The 23478-nt window shown below is 54.8% G+C and overlaps 8 protein-coding genes across 8 annotated transcripts; 3 read left to right on the plus strand and 5 right to left on the minus strand.

The window, feature by feature from the left end:
- Positions 1-866: 866 nt before the first annotated feature.
- Positions 867-2069, minus strand: CC84DRAFT_1240962 (uncharacterized protein). Its single transcript, XM_018184037.1, has one exon. It carries the CDS (start codon positions 2028-2030, stop codon positions 1056-1058), a length of 975 nt encoding a protein of 324 aa, XP_018039486.1. The 5' UTR covers positions 2031-2069; the 3' UTR covers positions 867-1055.
- Positions 2070-3643: 1574 nt separating this feature from the next.
- Positions 3644-6091, minus strand: CC84DRAFT_1162893 (uncharacterized protein). Its single transcript, XM_018178118.1, has one exon. It carries the CDS (start codon positions 5739-5741, stop codon positions 3807-3809), a length of 1935 nt encoding a protein of 644 aa, XP_018039487.1. The 5' UTR covers positions 5742-6091; the 3' UTR covers positions 3644-3806.
- An 86-nt stretch (positions 6092-6177) lies between these two features.
- CC84DRAFT_1174484 (uncharacterized protein) lies at positions 6178-6747 on the plus strand (the record flags this gene model as incomplete). The annotated part of the gene is made up of 1 exon (XM_018180098.1): positions 6178-6747. The coding sequence occupies one exon, from the start codon at positions 6178-6180 to the stop codon at positions 6745-6747; it is 570 nt and encodes a 189-aa protein (XP_018039488.1).
- Positions 6748-6957: 210 nt separating this feature from the next.
- On the minus strand, positions 6958-10554 carry CC84DRAFT_1086122 (ARM repeat-containing protein; the record flags this gene model as incomplete). Its single annotated transcript, XM_018174140.1, has 2 exons — positions 6958-7557; positions 7609-10554. 2 exons carry the CDS (start codon positions 10552-10554, stop codon positions 6958-6960), a joined length of 3546 nt encoding a protein of 1181 aa, XP_018039489.1.
- A 195-nt stretch (positions 10555-10749) lies between these two features.
- Positions 10750-12467, minus strand: CC84DRAFT_1257841 (NEDD8-activating enzyme E1 catalytic subunit). The gene is made up of 4 exons (XM_018184768.1): positions 12350-12467; positions 12202-12300; positions 12149-12154; positions 10750-12099 (listed from the first exon to the last, which is right to left on the minus strand). Exons 1-4 carry the CDS (start codon positions 12406-12408, stop codon positions 10947-10949), a joined length of 1317 nt encoding a protein of 438 aa, XP_018039490.1. The 5' UTR covers positions 12409-12467; the 3' UTR covers positions 10750-10946.
- Positions 12468-12595: 128 nt separating this feature from the next.
- Positions 12596-15829, plus strand: CC84DRAFT_1116162 (uncharacterized protein). Its single transcript, XM_018175452.1, has 4 exons — positions 12596-13479; positions 13529-13879; positions 13931-14017; positions 14068-15829. Exons 1-4 carry the CDS (start codon positions 12675-12677, stop codon positions 15723-15725), a joined length of 2901 nt encoding a protein of 966 aa, XP_018039491.1. The 5' UTR covers positions 12596-12674; the 3' UTR covers positions 15726-15829.
- Positions 15830-15946: 117 nt separating this feature from the next.
- On the minus strand, positions 15947-17005 carry CC84DRAFT_607471 (dUTP diphosphatase). Its single transcript, XM_018186862.1, has 3 exons — positions 16442-17005; positions 16216-16388; positions 15947-16160 (listed from the first exon to the last, which is right to left on the minus strand). Exons 1-3 carry the CDS (start codon positions 16824-16826, stop codon positions 16047-16049), a joined length of 672 nt encoding a protein of 223 aa, XP_018039492.1. The 5' UTR covers positions 16827-17005; the 3' UTR covers positions 15947-16046.
- A 2066-nt stretch (positions 17006-19071) lies between these two features.
- On the plus strand, positions 19072-21189 carry CC84DRAFT_1204291 (general substrate transporter). The gene is made up of 3 exons (XM_018181892.1): positions 19072-19347; positions 19400-20581; positions 20635-21189. The coding sequence occupies exons 1-3, from the start codon at positions 19250-19252 to the stop codon at positions 20981-20983; spliced, it is 1629 nt and encodes a 542-aa protein (XP_018039493.1). The 5' UTR covers positions 19072-19249; the 3' UTR covers positions 20984-21189.
- Positions 21190-23478: the final 2289 nt, after the last annotated feature.

The raw sequence follows: 23478 nt of genomic DNA on the forward strand, positions 1-23478 counted from the left end.
TGCCGAGGTTCTGATACGGCACCTACGAGTAGAAACGCGCGCTTACTTAACTTGCATGTTAATCTTTCCTTTATCCAACACTATATGCTCTCATAGCGGTAGGAACAACACATAATATGTGTCAGCCAAGCCACCTTAGACACGCAGCAGAGTTGTTCAGAAGGATCCTCCATCGCGAAGTGGTAAGCAAAGGACCACTGTCAAAACGGGTTAAGACCAGTGCTTCTTGCAGACTAGTCTCAATTTGTCTGTCCTCTTTTCTCCTCTTTGCGACCGCAGCATCGAGAGAACTCGACATAAGGAATGTTCACTCTGAGAATGCCCGAATAATCTCCATAAATCACGAAAAGATTGTGTTTAGCACGCCGAACAGGTACCATCCTCCAGGCCAATGAGCGGCAGCGCTGTGTTATAAGAGCAAGCACCTGCATTTGGAAATTGGATATACTTACCGCGTGCACTATGCCAGGCCCTGGAAACGAGGTGTGAGAACCATCGATCCATTTCATGACCTGCATCTAGAGGACAATAGACCGAAGGGAATATCCTGAACCACGCAGAACGTGGCGGTGCTCTGCTTAAAGACAGAATTTCGAGAACTCAACATTGATCCGAAATTCGCATCACCCTTTGTTCACTACCTAAGCGTACGCATGGCCTTTCGTCCCTAGTAGCAATACCGCTAAATTCAAAGTTAATAAAGAGTCCCCTTCTCAAATGTATCAAAACTATGATCCTTCTCTTCCAGCACTTGCCACCATTGAAGATAGAGTCCATTGTATGGGAACATGGTGATTCTTCTTAGCTGGAATTGCTGTCAAAGGTATCTTGTAATGATGTCGCGACAGTGTGTCTGCGATGAATTTGCGCTTCTCAGGGAGGAGCCCAGCACGACATGGTTATGCAAACAAGTCAGCTTCGTGTGTGGAAGCTGAGATGCCTAAGCCCTTGAATATAACCTAGAGATCACTAAGAAGCTAAGTATAATAACAGGGGGGCAGCTTCCGTTTCGCAAGGACGAGAGCACTATGCAGGTTTACTTGACTTCAATTGATTCACCCTGATCTTTTCTCGAGTTTCCGAGGCTGCTTCTTAGCACTAGCTGAGCTATCGGATGGTGCACTGGTCTCCTCTGACTTGGGCTGCAGCTTTCGCGGCTTTTTGCGTCCCTCAGCTCCCTGTGCAGTCTCGGAATTCTTCTCATCATCATCATTCTCTTTCTCCTCGCCCTGCGATTGACTCTTTTCGGTCTTCGCAGAATCCCCTGTTTTGGACTGCTCCTTTTCTTGTTCATCCTTCTGCGCTTTCTCTTCTTGATTTCCTCCTTTGTTCGAGGTCTCTTCTGATTTGCCTTGGGAAGGCAGGGACGGCAATTTCGACTTCACATTTTCCATCACCTCCTTCTGATCCTCGCTTGGGCCCTCGCTCTCCCAGCTCTCCAGCTCATCCATCCCAGGCGTATCCTGCTCATTGACCTGTCCAAGCATCTTCTCAAGCTGCTTTTTCTGGCTCTCAGTAGCTTTCCATCCAGGTAAGTTACCCGTGATCTTCTTGATGATGTTCCCTCCTCCTTTCCCTAAGTCCCAGAACGGGCCATGCATCCAACCAGTCGCGGCACCGAGGCCCGCACCTATACCTCCCAAGGCTGTTGATGAAACACCACCGACTAATGTCCCAGTGATTGCGCCCAGCGAGGCTCCTGGAGCGATTCCGAGGCCGGCTCCGACTGCCATGCCCTGGAATGTACCTGAGCGCAGATACCTTGCTGTTTTGCCGAAGGACTTTGACTGAATTTGTTGTTCGAGGGCTTCTTCCATGAGTTTCTGGCGTTCATCTGGGTCCCCAGCGGCAGCTGCTGCTTGCAAGAGTTCGGTTGCTTTGTTGTGGGCTTCTTTAGCTTGTTTGGCGGCTTTTGAAGATTCCTTCTGCACTTCCTCTTTAGAATAGCCATTGCCTGAGGATTTGTCCGGTTTGCTCTCATTCGCTTCGGTGGATTTCTCCGGCTTCGTCTCCTTCTTTTCGTTCGCCATGATCGCTGAGTGTAAGGGCTTTCGGAGTATTGACGTTTTGCAAATAGGTGGCTTCGAGGGCCTACGTCATTGACGCGAACTACGCGCTAGTCGTGCGAATGCCTGTTTCTCAACGCCTGCATGGACCATCAGTAAAAGGCGAACCCAGTGATATGGAGGTGACTTCCTTGGGCTTAGGGTGACCAAAGATATAATATGCGCGATGCTTCGTGTAAATGTATCTGAAATTCCAGATCTCTGCATCCAAAAAACCATGCAAAACGTGGTAATGTCTTCTTTCACTTCCAAGAAACTACCTCTGACCAGAAATTGTTGGTTTGGCGATCAATAAAGCCTATACAGAAGGATCGATGAGGCCCGACTACTGACATACTTGTGCATTGTCTTTCGGTCAGAGAGCCATAGCGAACACCCAGAATACCGCAGAATTCACTCATGCTGCCGTCTTGAACACAACCCAAGGTTGTGCAGATTTCATGCTTCTTATGATATTCGCGATCACCAGCATCTTTTCTCGTGCTGGTCAAAGTCTCAAGTGTCTACATGCGTGTGATCTTCTAGGAGAGCCGTAAGTTCTCAAGCGTGAGCGGGTCCAAACCGGAACACAAATGGAAAGTACCCAGCGCAGCAGGGAGAGAATATAAATTGTAGGCGACGTGACTTGGGCGAAACCCTCCTCGATCAACCTTTGTGCTAGTTCACAGATTTGAGATTTTCAGACTGGCTGACACACAACGATCCAAAGGCAAATGGAATGTTTCATGACGTCTGGGCCTCTCTGGGGTCCGAATCTTTCCAGTCTCAGAACATGGGCGTCTTGGCTGGGACTCGAGTCATGTGTGCTCGCTGGTCATGCTATGTGCCTCCTGCAAACCTCTACTATAAAACCAAAATGTCTTGCGTTAAATGTCTTGACCTCCCTGAAAACCAAAAGAAGGAATGAACACAATTCATGCCATGTGTCTGCCTCATTGTTCCCAACCAAAACTATATGGACAAGAAGGTAGATGGTGTCTTCCACGGGACTAACAGACCTTCACTTCGAGATCACGTTGCGAGTCTCCTTCCTCCTCTCCCCGCTGAGACACAGTGTGGACAGAAATGGAAGAAAAGAAGAGGCCATGCTCTGTGTCTCATCCCAGTCACCGAGGGAAAACCTTTGCGCAGACCGATGGGCTTGCTTCTCTGCCAACCAAATGCTGCTTGTCTTCCTTCTACTTCCCAAAGGAGGCTAATATTCGCCATGTGGGATCTTATGCCGCCACCAAAGACTGAACCCTGTCGAGCATGCCGCGGGGTCAAAATCAGCCTGTCCTTGCTGTGATTCGCGTCGCGGTGCGGTCCTACTCCCTCGCCCCAAAAACCACCGGTCCCTGGCTCCATGGGTTCTCACTCTATGACTAAAACGGTACCTTGTATGGTGATTCTGTGTCCCAAAATAGGTGGGCATTGGCTCGATGTGCGTCTCGTGGTCCGGGACTGAACGCTGCGACTGCCATATCTGAGCGGCACGGAGAAGTGGATACACCGTCCAGGATATTGATGGTGGTCATGTTGGCGAGAAAGGAAGCTCGATGTCACACGACCAACGCGGGTAGAAGACTAGCAGTTTGTATGCTTTTGACGTCCTTGAAATTAATTATAACACTATCCTAGCGGGGTATATGCCTTTCCAAACTCCCAACCCATCCAAGCCAGCTCCATTCCACCGTCCAACCAACAAAAGAAATCCTCAAAAATGATTGTTGCCCATACTCACAGGATGACAGATCGCAATCACCCACTCAACGCCCCCTCCTCACTCAGCCTCCCCGAATATCTCCGCCCAATCCCCCTCAGCACCTCCACACTAACAACCCGCATTACCTCCTCACTCCCCAGCCTCACCCCACACTCCGGACACCTCACTCCCTCGCGCATTTCCACCGCGCGCTCTACAAAACACTGCACGCATTCTTTGCACACACGCCCAGCGTGCAAACACTGCGAGCTAAGCGGCTGCGCGGGAAATGCGGACGAGTGCTCGACTTCGCCGCAGGTCACGCAGGTGAGGAGCTGGGAGGGCGGCGGCGTGAGGGAGAGCGCCTCTTTCTGCTGGGCGAGCGAGGGCTGAGGCCGGGCGTGCGAAGTGCAGGATGTCGGTGCCGGGGCGTAGCACGCAGGGGGCTCTGGGAAGCGGCAGAGGAGGACGGAGGTGGTGGAGGAGCGCATGGCTGTGGATGGGTTATGGCTGGGCGCGAAGCTAGCCTGGCTGAGGGTAGGCGTGTATGTTGGAGTGAGGAGCGAAGGGCTCGCCAGCGCACCGATGGTGCTTCCGTTTGAGGAGGGCTGGTGGACATGCTGTAGCGGCGGGGAGACGGGGGGCGAGAGGCTCATCGGTGGCGTGAGCATCTGGCCTTGTGCGCGGGCGAGAGCCAGCGCATCCGGACGCGGGGAGGGTGTCTTGCTGACGGGCGGCACCGGCGTGCAGCGCTCGACCTCCATGTCGAGCTCGACAGGGGATTTCAGCAGGTCGTACCCCAGGCGGTACATCTTGGGCACGTAGCCGACCTCGTCTTCCCAGCGCTGGAGGTTCTCCTCGGTCAGCGTGACGACTTCTTTGCTTTGCTTGCGTTCGAGGTGGATGTGCAGGCCCAGGCCATCGTCCTCGTTCTTGGAGGACTTGCGCTTGTGCGCAAGTTTCATGAGAGAGACGGGGAGGGAGGACCAGCGGGGTTTGCTGGCGCGTTTTGCGGGCGGAGGAGAGGACGGGGGCATGGGCGAGGCGGTGCGCGACTTGCTGATGCCCATTTCGAGTTTCTCCAGGGCGGCCTTGATCTCGTTGGAGACGAAGGTGCCACCAATGGGCGACATCGGGGAGCGGGGATCGTCCTCGATATCGTTGAAGCGGATGGAGAGCGGGTCGCGCTCCATGTCCTCTCCAGGTACGGGCTTCGGGGTGAAGCTGGAAAGCGGTCGTGAGAAGTTTGGTGGGGAGCTCAGGCACCGCGACCGCGAAGAAGCAATTTTGTTTTTGGGACGCTCGCTGAAGCGTGGGGAGGTGTAGGAGTGTGGTCTGGCACGAGGCCTGCGCGGTGGAAGGAGGAGTTCGTGGTCGGGGCCAGCATCAAGTTCGATGGGATTACTCGGGAACGAGAGTTGTTGCGGTGACTGCGCGATTGGCAGTTCCAGGTAAGGGGTCTTCTCTGGGTCTGCTGGCGACGCTTCCTCATCGTCATCCTCAGCCCCAAGGTGGTACTCGTGCTCCTCTTCATGGTCGGATTGCTCATCGTCAGCTGCCGCGCCCTCTTCGTCGTTTACATCAACAGCGAGATTGTGCATCCTGGACAAACGTCGGATCTCTTTCTCAGCCTGAGCGAGCTTCTGCTCAAAGGTGCCCTGATATTCGCCGCTGCCCGATTTCCTCGACGACCTCCGGTCGCGCGGCAGGTCTGTTACGAGGCCCAGGGTTCTTTGTGCTTTATTTGGGCCGCCTCTTTCTTCCTCCTCGATACTGCGCCTCTCGAACTGCGCAACGAGCCCAAGCACTTTTTTGGCCTTGCGCGAACCACATGCGCTCTGCAACCGCGGGCCAGTGTAGATGAAAGGTGGGGGGTCTTGGGCGTCGTAAGTTTGTCCCTGCTCAGCGTAGTACCTCGGATACCGCGTCCTGTCCTGATGTAACAAGCCCTGCGAGGCAAGCGGCCTGGTGTTGTGCGCGACAAGCGCCATGATTCCCTTTGGGTGCCAATTACTCGTCTACAAAAAAGAGGAAATGCGAAAGGGTAGGAAAGCAGCACGCGAGGAGGGTGACGAGGGGAACAGCAATGTGACGTGGGACAGACACCGAGTCGATTCGACGTGCATATCACGCTGTATGTATGTATATCGACGATGCGACGCGGAACGACGCCTACCGGGGTCACGGCAGCACGAATCGCCCGAACGGGACAAAAACGATAAAAACGACTTCCGAGCCGTCGTCCCGCAGCGCGCGACTTGAGTGCCACTTCGCGCAGCCTCTCACAGCAGGGCTCGCTGTCCTGATGGGGCAACATCATTGGGTGTTCGGGGTCGTGGTGCGAGGCTTAGCAGGCAGCGCGGGGCAGCACCTGGATAGGTTGGAGGGCCACCCCGAAATAGCACGCAGCTTACGACCAGTGCCCACATGCGAACGAGAAAACCGCGTCGGCCGTCCGCCGGATCGTCCGCCGTCCTCTGGCGAGACGCAATCCTCGGCTGTCTTGCGATCGACTGCTACGCGTGCCATGCACGCGGCGACGTTGCGCGCGTGGGCGTGGTGCCTCGAGTGCGTTCAACATGTCCGGGAGTCGACTACACGACAACTTGCGCGCTCCGACAAGGAAGCCTTGTGCGCACACGAACAGGGCGACTACGGCCGAGGCTGTCCGCGTCTGCTGTGAGATTTTCTACTGTCCGAGGTGCACAGTTTGCCTGCGCCGCCACGGCCCAGGTAAATGCTCCTGCAAACTCAGCCGACGAGCGCTCTTGGCAAGCACTTACCTCTCTCTCTCGCTCTCGGCACGCTGGGGATGCTGCAATCGGCAAAACTTACACATTCACAACGCCTAATCCTGCGAGGCTGGTCACCATCCCACAAAGCCTAATTGCAATCAGCGACAGTGAGGCGTGGTCAGAATCGTGTTTTACCATTTCATCTGGCCCGCTCCTATCCACCCCTGCCTACTCCCAACCAGCGCCGGCTATGCAGACCTAAACGCCAATGTTTAACAGACCCCACTCGATGCTCAACTGATATACATGTGCCTCTTTGGCCCCAAGGGGCGAGGCAGATCCTGGCTTGCCGGGACCGAAACACAAATGAACCCCAACTGCTTTGTTCCTACACTGCCATTATACACCAGAAACATAGCCGTCTCGCAATGAAACAAGGTCGTGCGACCAGTCACACTTACTACAGTGTTTCTCATATGAAGATCTCCAACTCATGCCTCTTTAGCGTCTCCTCCTCAAACTGCGGATACGCAGGCACCATGGCATCCGCAGACTGCACGTACGCATCGTTGTAGATGCGCCAGTATGGCTGTCGCACCTTGCGCGCCGGGTGGAAGAGACCCGCCCACACGTAGTTCATGACGAGCGGAGTACCAATCGCGTTACGAATGCCCTCAATGGCCTCGACGATGCGGTCGATGACGTGCGGGCTCGTCTCGAACAGATTGGGCCAAAGGAGGTTGAGCAGGTGAACCATGGCGTCTTCGCAATCAAGGCCGACGCAACCGAGCGCCACATGCTTGACTACCGACGCAGCTGTCTGTCGATGCACCTGGTCGCGGTCGATGAGCGCGTCCTCCAGAAGAGGCGTGATGGCGTAGACGTAATCTTTGGCCATCTCGCCAATGTACTCAAACATGAAGCTGAGCGACTTCAGAACACCGTTCTGGACGTTGAGCTCGGGTACCCGGTACTCGTTCATCAGGGCTGGAAGAACCGTGAACGGTGCGCACGTCTCTGCCACAATGCCTATTGCGACAGCAGTACACACTCGGGACTGACGTTCTTGCACCTGCTTGTGGTCAGCTTGGAATCTTGGATAATTAGGCAGCTGAAGACTTACTCGTAGATTGCCCAACAGTGTAGCGAGCACATCCTGCGGTCCGATGGCCTTGGCAATGTAACCAAACGTGTTGTTCGCCGCTCGCCGAATGCCCTTTTTGTGCGCTTTGAGCATGTCTAACAGTTCGAAGCAGATACGCATCCATTCTCGTGGATTGACGTAGTCGGCTCCACGATCGGCAATTCTACCGACCAAATCAATCGTATTCTCCTGGACCTTCTCATGACGATTGCGAAGGATGGGTGTGAGTCGCGGCAAGAGGTCTTTGATCGGAGGCTGCATCGCTGCTAGACCAACGACAGTAACAATGGCTCGCAGTGCTCCGAGAATCGATCCGAGAACTTCTGGGTATTCCTCTCCGAGATACTCGTACAAAATGCTGGCCAACTTGACCAGCTGTGGGTCTTCGTCGCACTTTTGCATGACGAATGTGATGCGCGAGATCAGGTCAGCGGCTTGTTGCCGAACCGGTGCGGCCTTGTTGTTTAGGCGGTGGATGACGACAGCAACAATCTGCGGAAGATATGTCTTCGTCCGCTCGCCAAGAGCGTTGACAACCGTAGCAAAACCGTCGATGACGATCGGATCTTCGACCGTCTGGTCCTGGAAGGCCACGAGGATACCGTCAATGAGCTGTTCCTCGAGACGCTGGTCCACATCGTGTGCGCCGAGGGTCGAGATGACCTTGTCGATGGTCTCGACGGTCATCTTGCGGTACGCTTCGTTCTCGTCCTTCATATTATTGACAATCCGGCCCACGATCTCGGCAACGCCTGCCTTCTGGGCCAGGTCAACTGTAGTGTCAACCACTTGGCGGTAGTTGCGCTTGTCGAGCGCCATCCTGCGCACCCAGAAGTGCTTGAAAAACTCTGGTAGCACGTTATCTTTCAAGTAGACTGGGGTTACACCAGCAGTACCGGCGCACTGAGATACCACTTTCAAAACAACCTTCTTCATTTCCTCATCGGGTGACTGGAATTCTCGAATGACGATCTCCATGATCTGGCTGGTATAGTAGTTGGAGTATTCTTCGTCCATGAGCGGGATAACGTAACCCACAGCCTTGAGGAACGACGCCAAAGCTTTACCACGCTGCCTTCGGGCTCCAGTCCAAAGAGGGTTCAGGATGTCGTCGAAGGATTCGATACCGTAAGGCGCGGCAGCTTCGGCGAGGGCAGCCAGCGCGAGTGCCGTAACCATGCGGACCTTGGGCTGTTCGTCGTTTAAATTGTCTCCGATGCACTCTACCAATCCCTTCAAATGTGGCAGGATAGCGCAACCCATCAGGATAGGAATTTGCTGCACAATCTTAACACCAGTGTGACGTGCATGCCATGACTTCTTGCTCCTGCACACAGCCCGTAGGAAGGGCAGAAGAGCCGGGATACCGAGCGCCGATGCAACCACAGCGAAAGCTCGGGCTGTCGTGTTTCGCACGTATTCGTCCTGGTGGTCCAGATCTGGGCGCATTGTACTGATCATGTGCGCCAGACCAGCAGCTTTCGCGAGGTTGGAAATGATTTCTCGGCCCTCTACACGAGCGTAGTAGTCCTGGTCGATCAACAGGGGCTCGATGACAACCAAGATCTTGTGAACATAGGGCCTGACCAAGTCGTCCAATTTGTACAGAACGCGATCGATGACCTTGACAAGCAAATGTCGCTCTTGGTCCTCTAGAGTGCGCTCCATGAGCAATGGCAAGATCTGATTGAACAGAGCTGCTGGTCCAAACTGTCGGGCATTGTCGGTAAGCTGTCGCAACGCGGTCTTTCGCATGGGCGGCGTTCCGTTCTTGACTTTCAGCAACAGCCGCATGATCTTGCGTTCCTTGAGCTCCTCCACGGTCATCTCGTTCTCATCCGCGCCATCCGTCAGCTTTCCAAAGTACTTCATGTCCTCGTTCTTGAAGAACTGTAGGTCACCAACGCCCGGGATTTCTGTCGGCAGCTGCTTGCCCATCATCGACATACCACTGTCCGCTTCGGGAACCAGATACCCAGAGTATCCCGTTGGAAGCGCCGGCATACCGACCGGTCTCCTGACGGGCTCGTAGCCTGGTGGCGGGTCGAGGATCTTGTAGCCTTCGGATGGGAGCATCATGTCGAGCTGCTCATCGGAAAGTGGTGCGTTGCGTGCAGAAATGTCGGTACCGAACGCGAAGCTGGTGGGCGCTGCGACTTTGGAGCCATTGGTGGCGGGGGCAGGTGTGGCGCTGGCGCTGGCGATGGCTGCGGTGGTGTCCCATCGTGAGCGTACAGGCTCAGCGGCCGCAGGCTCTTCGGGCTTCACTTCCTGTGGGTCTGGTGACCATCGCCCCCGCTTCTTCAATGTGGGCTCAACCGCTGCCTCTTCGATCTTTGCGGGCTCCTCGGCACCGCCATCGTCCCACCGGCGCCGCTTGCGCTTCTTCTCCATGGGCGGGGTCTTGTTGCCGTCCACTGCGGGAGCGTCATCCTTGAGCGTGGGCACGTGGTCGAGAACTTCGTTGCCATTCTTCTCGCGGTCCTCGATGAGTCGCTGGATACGCGCCTCCTCTCGCTCCAGGTCGCGTTCCTGCATCCTCTCCTTGTATGTCATGCCACCCTCGGCGCCATCAGGCGATAGTGCGCGATCAAATCGGCGGCGCTGGTAGTCGGTCTCGCGCGAGGAGATCTGGGCCTGCTTCTCGCGGGACTCGAGCATGTCGTCCTCGCCGTGCGCGTACTCGTTCAACATGTCTGCGCTTGCAGTGTACTGTCCAACCAGCCGCCTTCCGTTGATTTCGCCGGCATCCTCCATGTCCTCGTCCTCGTTGGCGGCGATGGACATGTTGTAGCCGGCATACTTGTCGACGCCGTTGCTGCCATCGTACAGGTCCTTGTCAAAGGCCTCGGTGAGCGACTGCTTGCTGGATCCACCGCCAGTGCCGTTGGCGGCAGCCTTGTTTCCTGCGCGCGGGCCGGCCATTGTGCTGCAGGGTGTGGCGATTCGTCCGGGTTGGCGTTGTCGTTGGGCGTGTCGAGGGGAAACTGAGGTAAATGCTAGGTGCCTACCGCACTAGTTGGCGCGCACAGACCTCACCTTCTAAATCATGTGACTTTGCCTTCACCTGGGCGCCTGGGCACCTCCTCTCAGCAACGCAGGCACCTGTGCATGGTAATGGTCGTTTCTCGACGAAAGAATATACCAGCTGTCATAACGTGCGCAATCAAATCACAGCTGCTTCGGACTCGAAGTCCATGTGTTGCGTATCTACCGGAAGCCCTGACCCATCTACGTGGATTGCGCTTGCCATCATATGCTCGTAAAAACGCTCCGTTCCACCGATCATTACGATTGACCTAGCCTGGTGCATCACCTTATTTCTTCCACACCACAGAGAACTTGAACATCATCGGGAACGCCTTGTCCGAAATCAGCATCTCCTCCCCCTCAGCCGTCAAGTCCTTCATCTTCTTTTCCAGATTCGGCCGCGTCATGCGCTCATAGTCCGCCGCCGATTGGATGTACAGCGACTTCTCCGTAGTCCTAATGGATGGCGTTTTGAGTTGCGCCTCCGGTCGCTCCGCCAAGCTGTCCACAAATTCCTGCAGCGTCGCCTCGGGGTCGATCTGGAGCGGGCGGGCAAGAGCATCCTCACCGCACACCGGACAGTCTTCCTTCTTCTCGTACTCGAAAGTGTAGGTGTACACCGACTCGTCACCTGTGTACATCATGTAACCGTCGGTGCCGGGGAAACCGAGGAAGGGGTTCGCGTTGGTGAGGATTTTGAAAGCTTCGTTACAGCAGCTGGCAGCTACAATAGCATTGGTGGATGCGATGGCTGGGATGATGTTCTTCACTACGCCCTGGGTCATGCTGTATGTGACCCCGGGAATGTTGAACTCCTCTGCACGCTTCAATGCCTTTTGAAACAGCCAAGTAATGTGCTCTGGGTCGTCCGTGTCGAGCGTGATCTCCTTGCGCTCTTCTTCCCAAGCGATAATGTGCGCCCACTCGATACAATGTTGTGGTTGACGCGGAATGGTGGCAAGAGTGCAAAGCGGGACGGCAGCACGCGGAGCGTGCATATCCAGCTGGCACTCAATGCAGCTGGTCATCGTAGGGAAGATAACCTTCGCCTGTCCCTTGAATCCCTCGGTCCCACCGTCAATCAGCGGCTTCATGCTGTCCGGGTCGTTTCCGTCAACCATACCAACAAGCATCGAGTTGATCCACCGCCGTGCCTCGATACTGTCCAGGCCACAGACGATAAGGGCGAATTGTTTGTAATATGCTTCATCCTTGTCCTGAATCTTGCCGCAGTAAGGTGTGATCTTGACGCCTTTGACACGCTTCTCCACGAAAGCTGCAGCGACTTCAGCTTTAAACTTGCCTACATCGGCGGCGCGAAAGAGGAACTGGCGGTTGAGATTGGACACATCAATCGTATCCATATCAATGACATGAATGTCCTTGAAGCCAGAAAGTGCCAGGTTCTTGAGAATTTCACAGCCTAAACCACCAGCTCCGCTATGTATCGATTAGTTAATAAAGGGCAATACTTCAAAATGTAACTCACATGACCCTGTAATGATTAGTACTTGGACCCAAAAATGTGTGGACGATCCTTACAAAACTTTTGCAATCTCAAGGGTCTCATGGTTTCCTGGTGCGAAGCTGTCCGGGTCCGTGAAAGGTCCTGGCCTATCTAGGATCCTGTCCAAGTACTTCCTAAGCCGGTGTTAGCTAATACATGGCTCCTGGGTCGAACAGATTGTACCATCGCGTCCGAGTGCCTTCCGAGCCGTTAGGCAAAGGTACAACATCTGCTGCAGCCATTTTGTTTGCTTTCGTAGAAGTGACCGTGATGAGAGTGCACGCGTGTATATAGAAAGGTGCCAGGCGGCGAGTAGGCAGCGGCGAGCATGGTCCAGGTGGAGTCTAGCCCCACCGGCAGCATGCCAAGCCCGCTGCCGAAAGTGGCAAGATCAACCGAGTCTGTGGCTACTTTTACTTGACACAGATGCCAGTCAACTACCTTCGAGCGTATCGTCACTCAAGATCCAACTTTGCACTGATTCGATATCAGCCATGATCACGGCAACATGGACGACTTCCTTAAACCAGTCTCCACCACGAAGTTGAAGCGTACCCAAAATGCAAAGCCTTTATTGCAAGAGATTGGGAGCAGTGAAAAACGCAAAAGCAGCGTGGTCATCGAATCTCCGGAAAAGGCTCTAATATTACTGAAGGACCAGCCAGACTTTGAGTCAGTCGAGAGTGTACTCGGTTACCTCGTAGCCGAGACCGAACGTGCGGATGGATTTCACCTCATACTCCCGGAACCAGTCGCAGCAAACATCGTATTTCAATTCGTCAATACGACACTGCTAGACTACTGGCATATCTTGAAAGAAAGAAAAATACAGTTGCATCAATTGGTCAGGTGTTTGCGAAATCCGTGCGGTATTGGAAATGTCATCACACGGCTGCGGTCGCTGACGGCAGACTGTCATCAAAATAAGGCCGTCGGCGAGACGCGAGATTCTGCATCTCATATTGTAGATCTCCTCGACGTCTTAGAGAATTTGTTGCAGAGTGAACAGTGCTTGACCCAGGTGTGGACTGATATCAATACACACGGGAAAAATGCATCGCAAAAGAAGATGATGTGGAAAGAATTCGTCACACAAGTTGCTTCCGGACTGGTAATCTCGCTCGCAGCGGAAGCCGAAGATGTACTAAAAGAGAAGGAAGTGCCTCGAACGGCGAGCTGGCTGGCGGACGGCAGCGGGTACGCGACATGGCTAGGTCGCAACGTTGCCAACCTGAGCGCAACAGAGCCCAATGAGGAGTCAATCTTCATGGTCGCAGAGGTTTACAGCAAAGCACTATTCTTGGGCTACACCGGTGGGTCACTAGTCCAGCAAGATTGAGTCACACAACTAACCCTCAGAAGATCAAATTGTTCGCTCGATGCTGCTGGTCGTGATAGCGAGGGACTCTGTTACCGCTTATGCGTCAGTGTTTCAGAAGATGAAAGCATTCGAACAGCGCAAATATCTCAATGCAAATATAAGTGTCCTAGCCAAGCACTACCTCAACAAGGTCGCCGAAAACACTGAAGCCTCCCCGTCTGAGAGCTCCCCACTGCTTGCCGGTGTCACTGCCCTGATTGGCAAGTTGGTCGGAGACAGTGATATACTGAAGGAGCATCTGATCACATCCCTAATTAAGCCTACAATACCCGCGCTGGATGATTCGCTTGCTACTCGGAGGTGCGTCATCGCTGTCATTGCGAGGGATGAAGGTAAGACGGTAGCCCGTGACCCATTGAGTGGCCTCCATTAACACTGGCTAGATCAATTACATACGCTACTTGAAAATAGCCTCAAAACTTTTGGGGATTCCTACTACATAAAACATACATCTATTATGCAACAAGAAGGTACGTACTTCCATAAATCGAACCACCTGACCGGCTACTGACAAGTACAGCTCTTTCTCAGACTATCGCGATAACATGCGGTTATGTCCAGCGCTCGCAACCGATGTTCCTCACAATGATGGCTAAATCGAGCTACCATACCTCTGGCATGTCCAATAGGATCGGCTCCTCGTCATCACGAGCCCGGTTCCTAGGTATAGCAGTAGGCATGGCCATTTCAAAAATGGTCGATAAACCAGAAACACAACTCAAGTTCGACCTTGAAGGTGACGAAGCTGCGGAAGCGCAATGGTATCAACGCCTCACTCGGGTTGATGACAAGCTTGGAAAGATCAGCGATCTAATAGTTCAAGAGAAGAAACCAAGCAAAACACCAGTCCGGAAGAGTGCCTCTAAGCTTGTCGCCAACAACACCACGAAGCCCTCCATCACCGAGATCCAAGGCCCTCGCATCGTCGAGGTACTCTCAGACGATGAAGACGATGATGACCTCGTCCCGTACTCGAAACCCGATTCCGACCCCGAAGATGAGACCGACGACCCTACAGAAATTAATCGAAACAAAGCTACAGCTCCCGTCTATATCCGAGACCTAATCGTCGGTCTGCGTGACACAGAGAACTACGACAGGCACGCTTTGGCACTATCCACGGCCGCGTCGCTCATCCGCCGCAAAGCCAATTTCGGCTCAGAGGTGCTCGATCACATCGAGGAGCTGGCCACCATTCTCGCTGGGCTGAACGACAGCTTCGAACTGGAGAAGTTTGCGGAACAGAAACAGCAAGCGCTCATAGCAGTATTGTTGGCCAAGCCTGCAGCAATGGCGTCCTGGTTTGCCCGCAGCTTCTTCTCGGGTGACTACTCCCTCACGCAGCGCACTGCCATCCTCACGACCCTCGGTCTCGGCGCCCGCGAACTCGCCGGCCTAAAAGACGACGCCACAGAAGCACTCACACCACCTGCCTCTAGCTTCCCAAGCAAGCAACTTCCCCCACACCTCCACGCCCTCTACACCTCCAACTTCGTCCCGTCAGCCCCACTAGCACGCCTTGCATCCAGCATGACGAAACAGTTTCTCTCCCCGCTCGCCGCCCAAGCCGCCGATGCCCTCACCGGACCATCCATCCTCAAAGTCGGCCAGTCCCGCACCTTCAGCTCCCGCATGGAGGTGGAGGCGCGCCGCTCCAAGCCAATCCCCAACGCACTGTCACAACTCGTCGCGGACAACTTCTTCTTCCCGCTGACAGGCCGCTGGTGGCTCGCCGCGCGCGCATCCGCGTCGGCATCGTCCTCGATATATACGTCTGTCCACCTGCTGCCAGCGTTCCTGCACACGCTGGCGCTACTAATGCACGCGTCTGGCCCGAACACGCTCGCTCTGCCGCAGATGACGCGCGAGATGTGGGAGCTGCTGCTGGCGTGTCGGGGGCATGCGGTGGGTGACAAGAGGGTGTTGTCGGCGGTGTTGTTTGCGCTGTTGATGCTACTGGAGACGAATGCGGATAAGGAGCGGTTGGCGACGGAGCAGGGGAGGGAGCTGATGGAGACGCAGGAGTGGGTTAGGGGAGTGTTTGAAGGGCTGCCTGGTGGTAAGGAGGGGCAAGAGGATGAGCGGGTCAGGGTGCTGGCTGCGGGGGTGGTGGTGAGGTGTCAGGAGGTGGTGGAGAAGTATCAACGGAGGTTGGTGGGGAGTATGCTGGACTATTGATGCGGTTATGTTCCTGGCGGCGTTAGTTAGAAGTCGAGAGGATCTGTGTGGTTCTCTGGAATGGCAGCTGCTGCAAATATCCTCATTCCATATTTGCAACACGCAGAGGTATATGCGCATATTGAGAGAGCGTACTTTTCACTACGTGTAGCTGTACACAGCCATGAAACCAATCGTGATTTGGCTGAGCGGAGATGCCAACGGAAGCCCTGTCCAAGTCCGGGACGACGCTATGCTCACAACGGGCTCCTCTGGCTGCCATCGACCTTTCCATGTGTCCAATACGTCGCTGTAATCGTGTCTCATAACTCATGGACGAACTCAAGCCGCAGACGCGGGAGCCGCGCCTCCGAATCCGCCTGTGCTGCCGAAACCTCCGGCGCCTCGCACGCTCTCCTCAAGCTTGTCCACGACGACAACCTCAGGCATAACGATCTATCCTTCAGTAAGCATACACCCTCGTCCAGCCCATGATCACAATGAAATATACCTTCTCAACGATCAACTGCGCAATCCGATCCCCAACCTTGATCTCAAAGTCTGTCTCGCTTAAGTTGGCCAATATAACACCAACTTGACCACGGTAGTCCGCATCAATAACGCCCGCCATGGTGTCAATGCCGTGCTTGGCCGCGAGTCCAGAGCGCGGAGCTACGCGTCCGTCTACAACAGCACCATCAGCAACCTCCTCAATTGGCGCCTGGAAGCTCACTTACATGTTCCAGCCGGCACCGCAATCGAGATATCCGTGTCCACCCTCGCCCGTCCCCGCGCGGGAATCACAACGTCCCTCGCACTGTACAGATCATGTCCCGCCGCAAAAGCACTGCCCTTGGTCGGTGCGCGCGCCTTGTCGCTGAGGAGCTGGACCTGGAGTGCTTGTTCGGCGGCAGCGGCAGCGGCGATGCTGGGTGCGATTGGGGCGGGCGGCTGGAGCGACATGGCGAGGGGTGTGGGGGTGGAGGTGCCCGAGTCGGAGGCGCGGGGCAGCGTGGAGGGCTGATTGAGGGAGGAGGGTTCGATTACTTTTGTGCGTTTTGGGAGGGGAGAGGAGGGGAGGGAGGGCGGCTCGTGGGTGGGTGCGGGGGTCTGGGCGGACATTGTTGGTTCTGCGCGAGGAGGAGGTTTTGGGGCAGGCGGTGAGGGTCAGTAGAGACGCGTGTGGTGGGGCAGAGGGACGCGTCGCGCGATGGGGCGCGGTGATTGGCTGCGTGAGTGGACGAGGATAGGAGCTCTGAAAGGGCGTCTGGAGGGCATCGAAACGTCAACTGACTACGAAAAGTCCTATCGAGTGCATCTAGCCGTCTGTGTTGAGGCGATTGGCAAAACCCATCTGCCTACCTCGGGCTGCTCTTGCCCTCTATGATGCCAAGAACCCCAACGCACAGAGAATCTCTAGAAGTCGAGTTTACTCTCGTCTCAACGCAGTGGGTCAGCAAATCGACGACTGATGCAGCTTTTACATACTGAATACTACATTGTCGCGCTGTTGCAGAAGCGCCATTGCTTGCACAGTCTCGAACATGCTCTCGCTGTCCTGCCCGAAGCAACGAGACCTTCCGGCAGCATCAGAGAGGGTTTCGTGCACAGTCCCAATACGATCCCTGGCGAGAAGAAATTCCACGAAGAGGTAAATGAAGGCTTGACCAAGGGTCCCAAAGTCGATATCCTGATCCGTCTCGTCATCCAAGAGATGGCCCCAAACGCGACATTTGTCCAGATGGCAATGCTGGCAAGACGATGCGGCTTTGTCAGGTCCTCTTACCCATTTGTACATAGTTGCGGTCAAAGAAAGCACCGTGATAGCATTTGAAATCGCCATGCATGAAAGCACACTCGGCTACATCCGAAGCTATTCACGAATGCTTATGGTACCAAATGCACAAGCTCTGCGGCTGAGGGCTTAGCCAATGCTTGGTCTCGCCCATCTCAACACAAACAATCTGCGGTCTCAGTCGCGTGGCATCTGTCACTATGTCACGATCTCCACGTTTCCACGCCCCCGTGGGTTGGTCCAGACAAGCTCCCACCCCAGGTCTTGCCGATTGTTGGCCGGCATTCTTGGGCAGTCCCCACAGACGACAAGCTGGTTTCTGCCTCCGGTCATGTCCTCTGCCAACTCTAGGCCGTGTTAGCACGCTGCTAGGAGTCGAAACGCCAGGCCGTCGTCAGCACCGAGACCCACCAGCATCTCGATCGCGTGACTAGACGGGACTGGACTTGCGGCTCTGCAGTTCTCCACCTGGAGCAGAGCCTCAAGGCCGCTAACGCGAAATCGCCGAGGTCCCGCCTAGATCGCCCCGCTACCCGACCGGCATTGGACCAATCTCGGCCGCAGCTCTACTCGCGCCGTTTGCAGGCTACAGAAGAATCCACCCGACAGACTCTCCAGGTCCTTGGCCAATGCTTCGATAGCTCATCACGGCGGAGGCCGAGAGGGGGCTAGTGCAGAAAGACTCTGCCATGCACGCACTCGAAGCTGCCCATGGGCACATAGCGGAGGGCGGAGGACACCCCGCCGTCTCTCCATCTTTGAGCGCTATACCAGTCGAGACGCGCTTTCTCATCTGCCGCCCCTTCCTGAGCGGATACTGGACAGAAAAGCGAGCCAGCATGCGAACACGCTAGGACCGGTCTATCCTGGAAGAGCGTCTTTCTGCATGGTCTGAGATGAGTGTTGAGAAGCATCAACGGCCGCAATGCATAGACGAATTCCGTGGGACCCGAGAAGCATGTTTCTCACACCGGCCCAATGTGATAGCATGTGATTCTGAATTCAGATCAATCGAGCTGCTGATCGATGAACTGCTGAAAAAAAGACATCACAAGGTCCGTCTTTCAGCAATCAGCAATAGCGATGTAGCTGAAAGCGCCAATGGATTTCATGGATCAGACGCATTGGGCAAGCTAGATCCCCGCAACTGGCGTCTCCTGGACGCTAAGCACTGACAAGACGGACAAGAGCTTGACCTCTGAGCTTGACCGCGCCACAGGCCTCGCTACACCGTTACCGCGGCACATGGCTGGCAGATCGTGCGTCATGATCCATCATCACATTGGCTCATAGTACCTACTTCCAATTACCATGTCCTTAGGCATCCCGTTTGCCTACCGACTTTGCGCTGGTTCTCTCAACCTGGCAGTGGAAACTCCGTGGGGTTGCCCCTCAAAAACCCCGAGGTCAACAACCCATGGTACAATGAGACGCATTGATTTAGGGCTCCCCTTCAATGGCCCAGGTCCCCACGCTAGCAATGCACTAGGCGCACGCCTCCCCGTCCGTTCATCTGGCCACTGTTTGGAATCATCCAATGGCTGCTCTAGCGCATTCGCTCCACCATCGTAGCCTGCGAGCTCTTCGCCGCCCGTGGGACTCCAGGTTCTGCTGGGCCCGAGGGGAAGGTCTACTTAAAGCCCCTTGAAGCCCTCCCCATGCATTCCCCATCATCACTTTACACCTTGTGCTACTCTTCACCGTTCGGCTCATCTTTCTCATTAACCGTTCCTGAGACTGATCGCCTGGCATGGGTATCATGATCAAGAAGCCCGAGGGCGCTGCTGGTTCAGCATGGCCTGCTATCATGGTTGGACTGTTTGTCGCTTTCGGCGGTATACTGTTTGGGTACGTTGGACCTCGCATCCTTGTTGCGCATTGCTTACTGACCCCTCTCTAGTTATGATACTGGTACTATCGGCGGAATTTTGGGCATGAAGTACTGGCGCAACCAGTTCTCAACGGGTTACGTGAACAAGACGGACAATGAGTTGGACGTGACGTCAGCTCAGACATCCGAGATCGTTTCCATCTTGTCTGCTGGTACCTTCTTTGGTGCGTTGACTGCTGCTCCTGTGGCTGACGCGGTTGGCCGTCGCCTTGGTCTCGTCGTCTGCTGCATTGTCTTCTGCTTCGGTGTCATCTTGCAAACCGCTGCAACTGCCATTCCCATGTTCGTAGCCGGACGCTTTTTCGCAGGTTACGGAGTGGGTATGATCTCCGCCACCATCCCGCTTTACCAGTCAGAAACTAGCCCCAAGTGGATCCGCGGTGCCATTGTCGGTTGCTACCAACTTGCAATTACCATCGGTCTTCTCCTTGCCGCTATTGTCGACAACGCGACCAAGAACCGCAACGACAGCGGATCTTACCGTATCCCCATCGCTGTGCAATTTGCATGGGCCATTGTCATCTTCATCGGCTGCATCTTCTTGCCCGAGACTCCCCGCTGGTACATCAAGAAAGGACAGCCCGAAAAGGCTGCACGATCCCTCTCCAAGCTGAGGAGACTTGATGTTGAGCACCCTGCTCTGTTGGAGGAATTGGCCGAAATCACTGCCAACCACGAGTACGAGCTTACCCTCGGCAAGGCTACCTACCTGGATTGCTTCAAGGGCATTCTCGGATTCCGTCTGCTCACTGGCTGCCTCCTCCAGTCGCTTCAACAGCTCACTGGTGTCAACTTCATCTTCTACTACGGTACAAAGTTCTTCATCAACGCGGGTTTCAAGAACTCCTTCGTCATCTCCATGATCACCTCCGCCGTCAACGTCGGTTCCACATTCCCTGGTCTCTACATGGTCGAGAAGATGGGTCGCCGTAACCTCCTCCTCTTTGGCGCCATTGGTATGGCCGTCTGCCAGTTCATCGTTGCCATCACGGGCACTGTCGTCGGCACCGGTAACCCTTCCGCTCAAAGTGCCATGGTCGCCTTCGTCTGTATTTACATCTTCTTCTTCGCGTGCTCCTGGGGACCTGTCGCCTGGGTCGTTACTGGCGAGATCTTCCCGCTCAAGGTGCGCGCCAAGTCGCTCTCCATGACCACCGCCTCCAACTGGCTTCTTAACTGGGCAATCGGATAGTAAGTTGCTTCCGCATATCCGCTCCACAGAACCAAGCTAACATCCCTCCCAGTGCCACACCCTACATGGTCGATGCCGGTCCCGGCAACGCCAACCTCGGTGCTAAAGTCTTCTTCATCTGGGGTGGATGCTGCTTCATCTGCATCTTCTTCGTGTGGGGCATGATCTATGAGACCAAGGGCCTCGCGCTCGAGCAGGTCGACGAGCTCTACGCCAAGGTCCCCCACGCGTGGCAGTCGCAGGGCTTTGTGCCCTCGGTGTCCTTCCAGGATGTCCAGCGGGCGCACGCCGACACCCGCCACTTCTCGCTCGCCGAGGTCGAGCAGGAGGTCATCCGCAAGAAGAGCGTGCAGTACACCGAGGGCGACGGCCGCCTGCCCGAGAAGACGCTCGGCTTGTAAAGAGCAAGCGAGTGGCTGACTGCATGATGCAGTCCAGGGCACGATTTTCGATTCTCCGTATGCATATTTGCGATGGCGCGTAGGATACGCGGGCTTTTGGGGGATGTTGTGGCATCATGTTAACTGTGCGTGTTTGCTGTGTGACGACCTGATATTTACGTAACGAGATATATGAGCGGATACCATCAATTACATTTCAACCATTCAATGTCTTCACAGCGCCGTGTCACCCTTACGTCTACACCTTCCATCTTCTTCTTTACCCTTGACCCAAGCTCTCGTCTCAGTCTTCACCTTAATCCATCCCGGTGAAGGGTACACCACCCGTCCCTCCCTGTAATCTACCACGGGACACCAGCCCTCACAAGCAGCATAATTAAGCTCCCCAAGCTCGCGTGGCTGCTTTAGAACCACACCACGACGCCACTGGCGGCGACGCGGCGCGGTGCGGTGACTTCCCCGCATTTGATCGACACGCCTCCACTGCTGGAATAACTGAGTTAGTTCGCCTTGCTTTTATTTGGCTGGATTGGTTTGGTTTTGGTTTTGGACTGTAGAGGACGGGGCGGAGGACGATGTAAGTAAGAGTCCCGTCATGGGGCTTAGAGTGGTTTGACCGTGGAGAAGTACATGAGTGGGTGGGTTTGTGTGCAAGCGGAGGGCTGTCCTTGAGCGGGATGATGCAGAGATTGATCTGATGTGATGTAAGGCGATGTAATGCATCTATTTAATTACACACATGACTGCCGCTCTACGTGGTGTGCTATATCCACGACTCTCCACAGCCAGTGAACAAGGCACTGACTCTCACCCAAGGATCAGGATTCTAACCAGCTGAAAGGGCTACAGGCGCTGCACTTGCAATTACGTCTGCTGTAACGTGAAGAGAGCAATTGCTATGTGCACAGCACCTGCCACCGCCAGTCACCACAGCGGCGGACACAGGAAATGGGCATATAGGCGCGCACCTTACTCATTTTGTATGAAGTCACTCAATTATACGCTTGCGAATTTTGTTCGCAGTAGGGTCTCGAGAACTCCCATTTTTGTTGTCGGCCACTGTACACTGTTGTGCGCACCCGCCATCGCCCTTAGCACTCTCCAACATTCTCGCTACAGACGTCAAGCCCTGCGCCGTCACATCTCCTTTACATCGTTCCCGTTTCCCGCATCAGCCAGCCTCACCGGTTGTGCCAGCAATCCCCTCCTCTCCTGTCTATCCGCCGCCGTCCAAACCCTGTACACCACTCTACATTCAACTGTCCACCACCCCTGAACAGCCGTGCCGTCTCAGCATAGTAGTGAAGCATATTCATGAAGCAGACCTCGCTACACAGTGTCTCAGCCATTCCGTGATTGTCCTCTCGCTCGAATTAGCCCACAGCGCCTAGCGCACTCTATCCATAATGTACAGATAGTGGTCCTTGAGCTCCGATGGAGGAATAATCACATCAGCTACGCGTTTCGGCGGCTGTCTAAGTTGAGTAAGACCTGAATTCCAAAGGGAGTGATGCGCGAGCGCTCCATAAACGTTCTTCCACGCGCTAGAGCACTGGCGCTGCATGTACGTCTAATCAAAGCAGTAGACCTGCCATATCAGCCTACAGTCAGAAGGCGCAGCATTGCAGAATAGCGACAGGGGCAAGGTCGTCTCTACTAGAAATAGATTCCCGCGGTCGGTTTCAAGCAAGTATCTGGGGTCCCGGTTGAAGAGAAGGAACTCCATCTCTGGCCACGCCGGATCCTCAGGGTGGAGTCACTGCGTGCCTACGCAGATACGCGCTATCATAGGTAGCGACGTTGAAACAGCTTCGTGTGAGATCCCGGCCGCATGCCCGTGGAGGGACCAGTGGTACTTCATCATACCGCAGAGCAGCGGATGCTGCTTGTAGAAATATGACTCTCCAGTTCTCAAGAGCTCAAGTGTCGGATGCCCGCCGACCTCCGCATTTTTCGCGAAGACTCCCCGTTGCTCTTCAAGTCTATAGCGGGCACAGTGGCTGCCCCCCAAAAATGGGAATACAGCGCACTCCTTATCCTGTAGTAACTTAGTCTACTATATGTTAGTGAACTCATTGTATAATTAGTGAGCCTGGATATCTGCAGTAGAAACGCCTTGCGGTGTCCCATGCTTATTGGCAGCCACCGGGGGGCAAGATTCGCGAGCAACCCTGGAAACGCGTCTAGACCGTCATTCCTCACTGGTAGCCTGCATCGTGATAATCTCTCATGTGGTCCGATTTTTTTTTGGGTGTAATTGCCTTACGTTTGGAAATCAATGCAACTCGTGATTCAATCCGGTGGTACCCAGGTAGCCGTTGGATTGTTGCAAAGGCAGCGTCGGGACAAGTAATGAGTCACTGGACGGTATGGGCACTGTTTACGCGTGCCAGCTGGCAAATGCTGTGAATTCGAGGTATTAATGTGCACTGAGTCTATGGAAGGTGCTGTTCACGCAGTACGCAACTTTGTCTGCGCTGTAGCCTCACTGTACT

The sequence above is a fragment of the Paraphaeosphaeria sporulosa genome, assembly GCF_001642045.1.
Source record: "Paraphaeosphaeria sporulosa strain AP3s5-JAC2a unplaced genomic scaffold CC84scaffold_3, whole genome shotgun sequence".
NCBI lineage: Eukaryota > Fungi > Ascomycota > Dothideomycetes > Pleosporales > Didymosphaeriaceae > Paraphaeosphaeria > Paraphaeosphaeria sporulosa.

Excerpts from the sequence above, each read along its gene's own strand:
- CC84DRAFT_1240962 (XM_018184037.1), bottom strand. The coding sequence starts at position 2,030 with ATGGCGAACGAAAAGAAGGAGACGAAGCCGGAGAAATCCACCGAAGCG.
- CC84DRAFT_1162893 (XM_018178118.1), bottom strand. The coding sequence starts at position 5,741 with ATGGCGCTTGTCGCGCACAACACCAGGCCGCTTGCCTCGCAGGGCTTG.
- CC84DRAFT_1257841 (XM_018184768.1), bottom strand. The coding sequence starts at position 12,408 with ATGGCTGCAGCAGATGTTGTACCTTTGCCTAACGGCTCGGAAGGCACT. Across the intron at positions 12,301-12,349 it reads GAAGGCACTCGGACGCGATG|GAAGTACTTGGACAGGATCC; the intron begins GTACAATCTGTT and ends ACACCGGCTTAG.
- CC84DRAFT_1116162 (XM_018175452.1), top strand. The coding sequence starts at position 12,675 with ATGGACGACTTCCTTAAACCAGTCTCCACCACGAAGTTGAAGCGTACC. Across the intron at positions 13,480-13,528 it reads ACTATTCTTGGGCTACACCG|ATCAAATTGTTCGCTCGATG; the intron begins GTGGGTCACTAG and ends AACCCTCAGAAG. Across the intron at positions 13,880-13,930 it reads TGTCATTGCGAGGGATGAAG|ATCAATTACATACGCTACTT; the intron begins GTAAGACGGTAG and ends AACACTGGCTAG.
- CC84DRAFT_607471 (XM_018186862.1), bottom strand. The coding sequence starts at position 16,826 with ATGTCCGCCCAGACCCCCGCACCCACCCACGAGCCGCCCTCCCTCCCC. Across the intron at positions 16,389-16,441 it reads TGCGGTGCCGGCTGGAACAT|ACGGACGCGTAGCTCCGCGC; the intron begins GTAAGTGAGCTT and ends GTGCTGTTGTAG. Across the intron at positions 16,161-16,215 it reads CGCAGTTGATCGTTGAGAAG|ATCGTTATGCCTGAGGTTGT; the intron begins GTATATTTCATT and ends ACTGAAGGATAG.
- CC84DRAFT_1204291 (XM_018181892.1), top strand. The coding sequence starts at position 19,250 with ATGGGTATCATGATCAAGAAGCCCGAGGGCGCTGCTGGTTCAGCATGG. Across the intron at positions 19,348-19,399 it reads TTCGGCGGTATACTGTTTGG|TTATGATACTGGTACTATCG; the intron begins GTACGTTGGACC and ends ACCCCTCTCTAG. Across the intron at positions 20,582-20,634 it reads CTTAACTGGGCAATCGGATA|TGCCACACCCTACATGGTCG; the intron begins GTAAGTTGCTTC and ends CATCCCTCCCAG.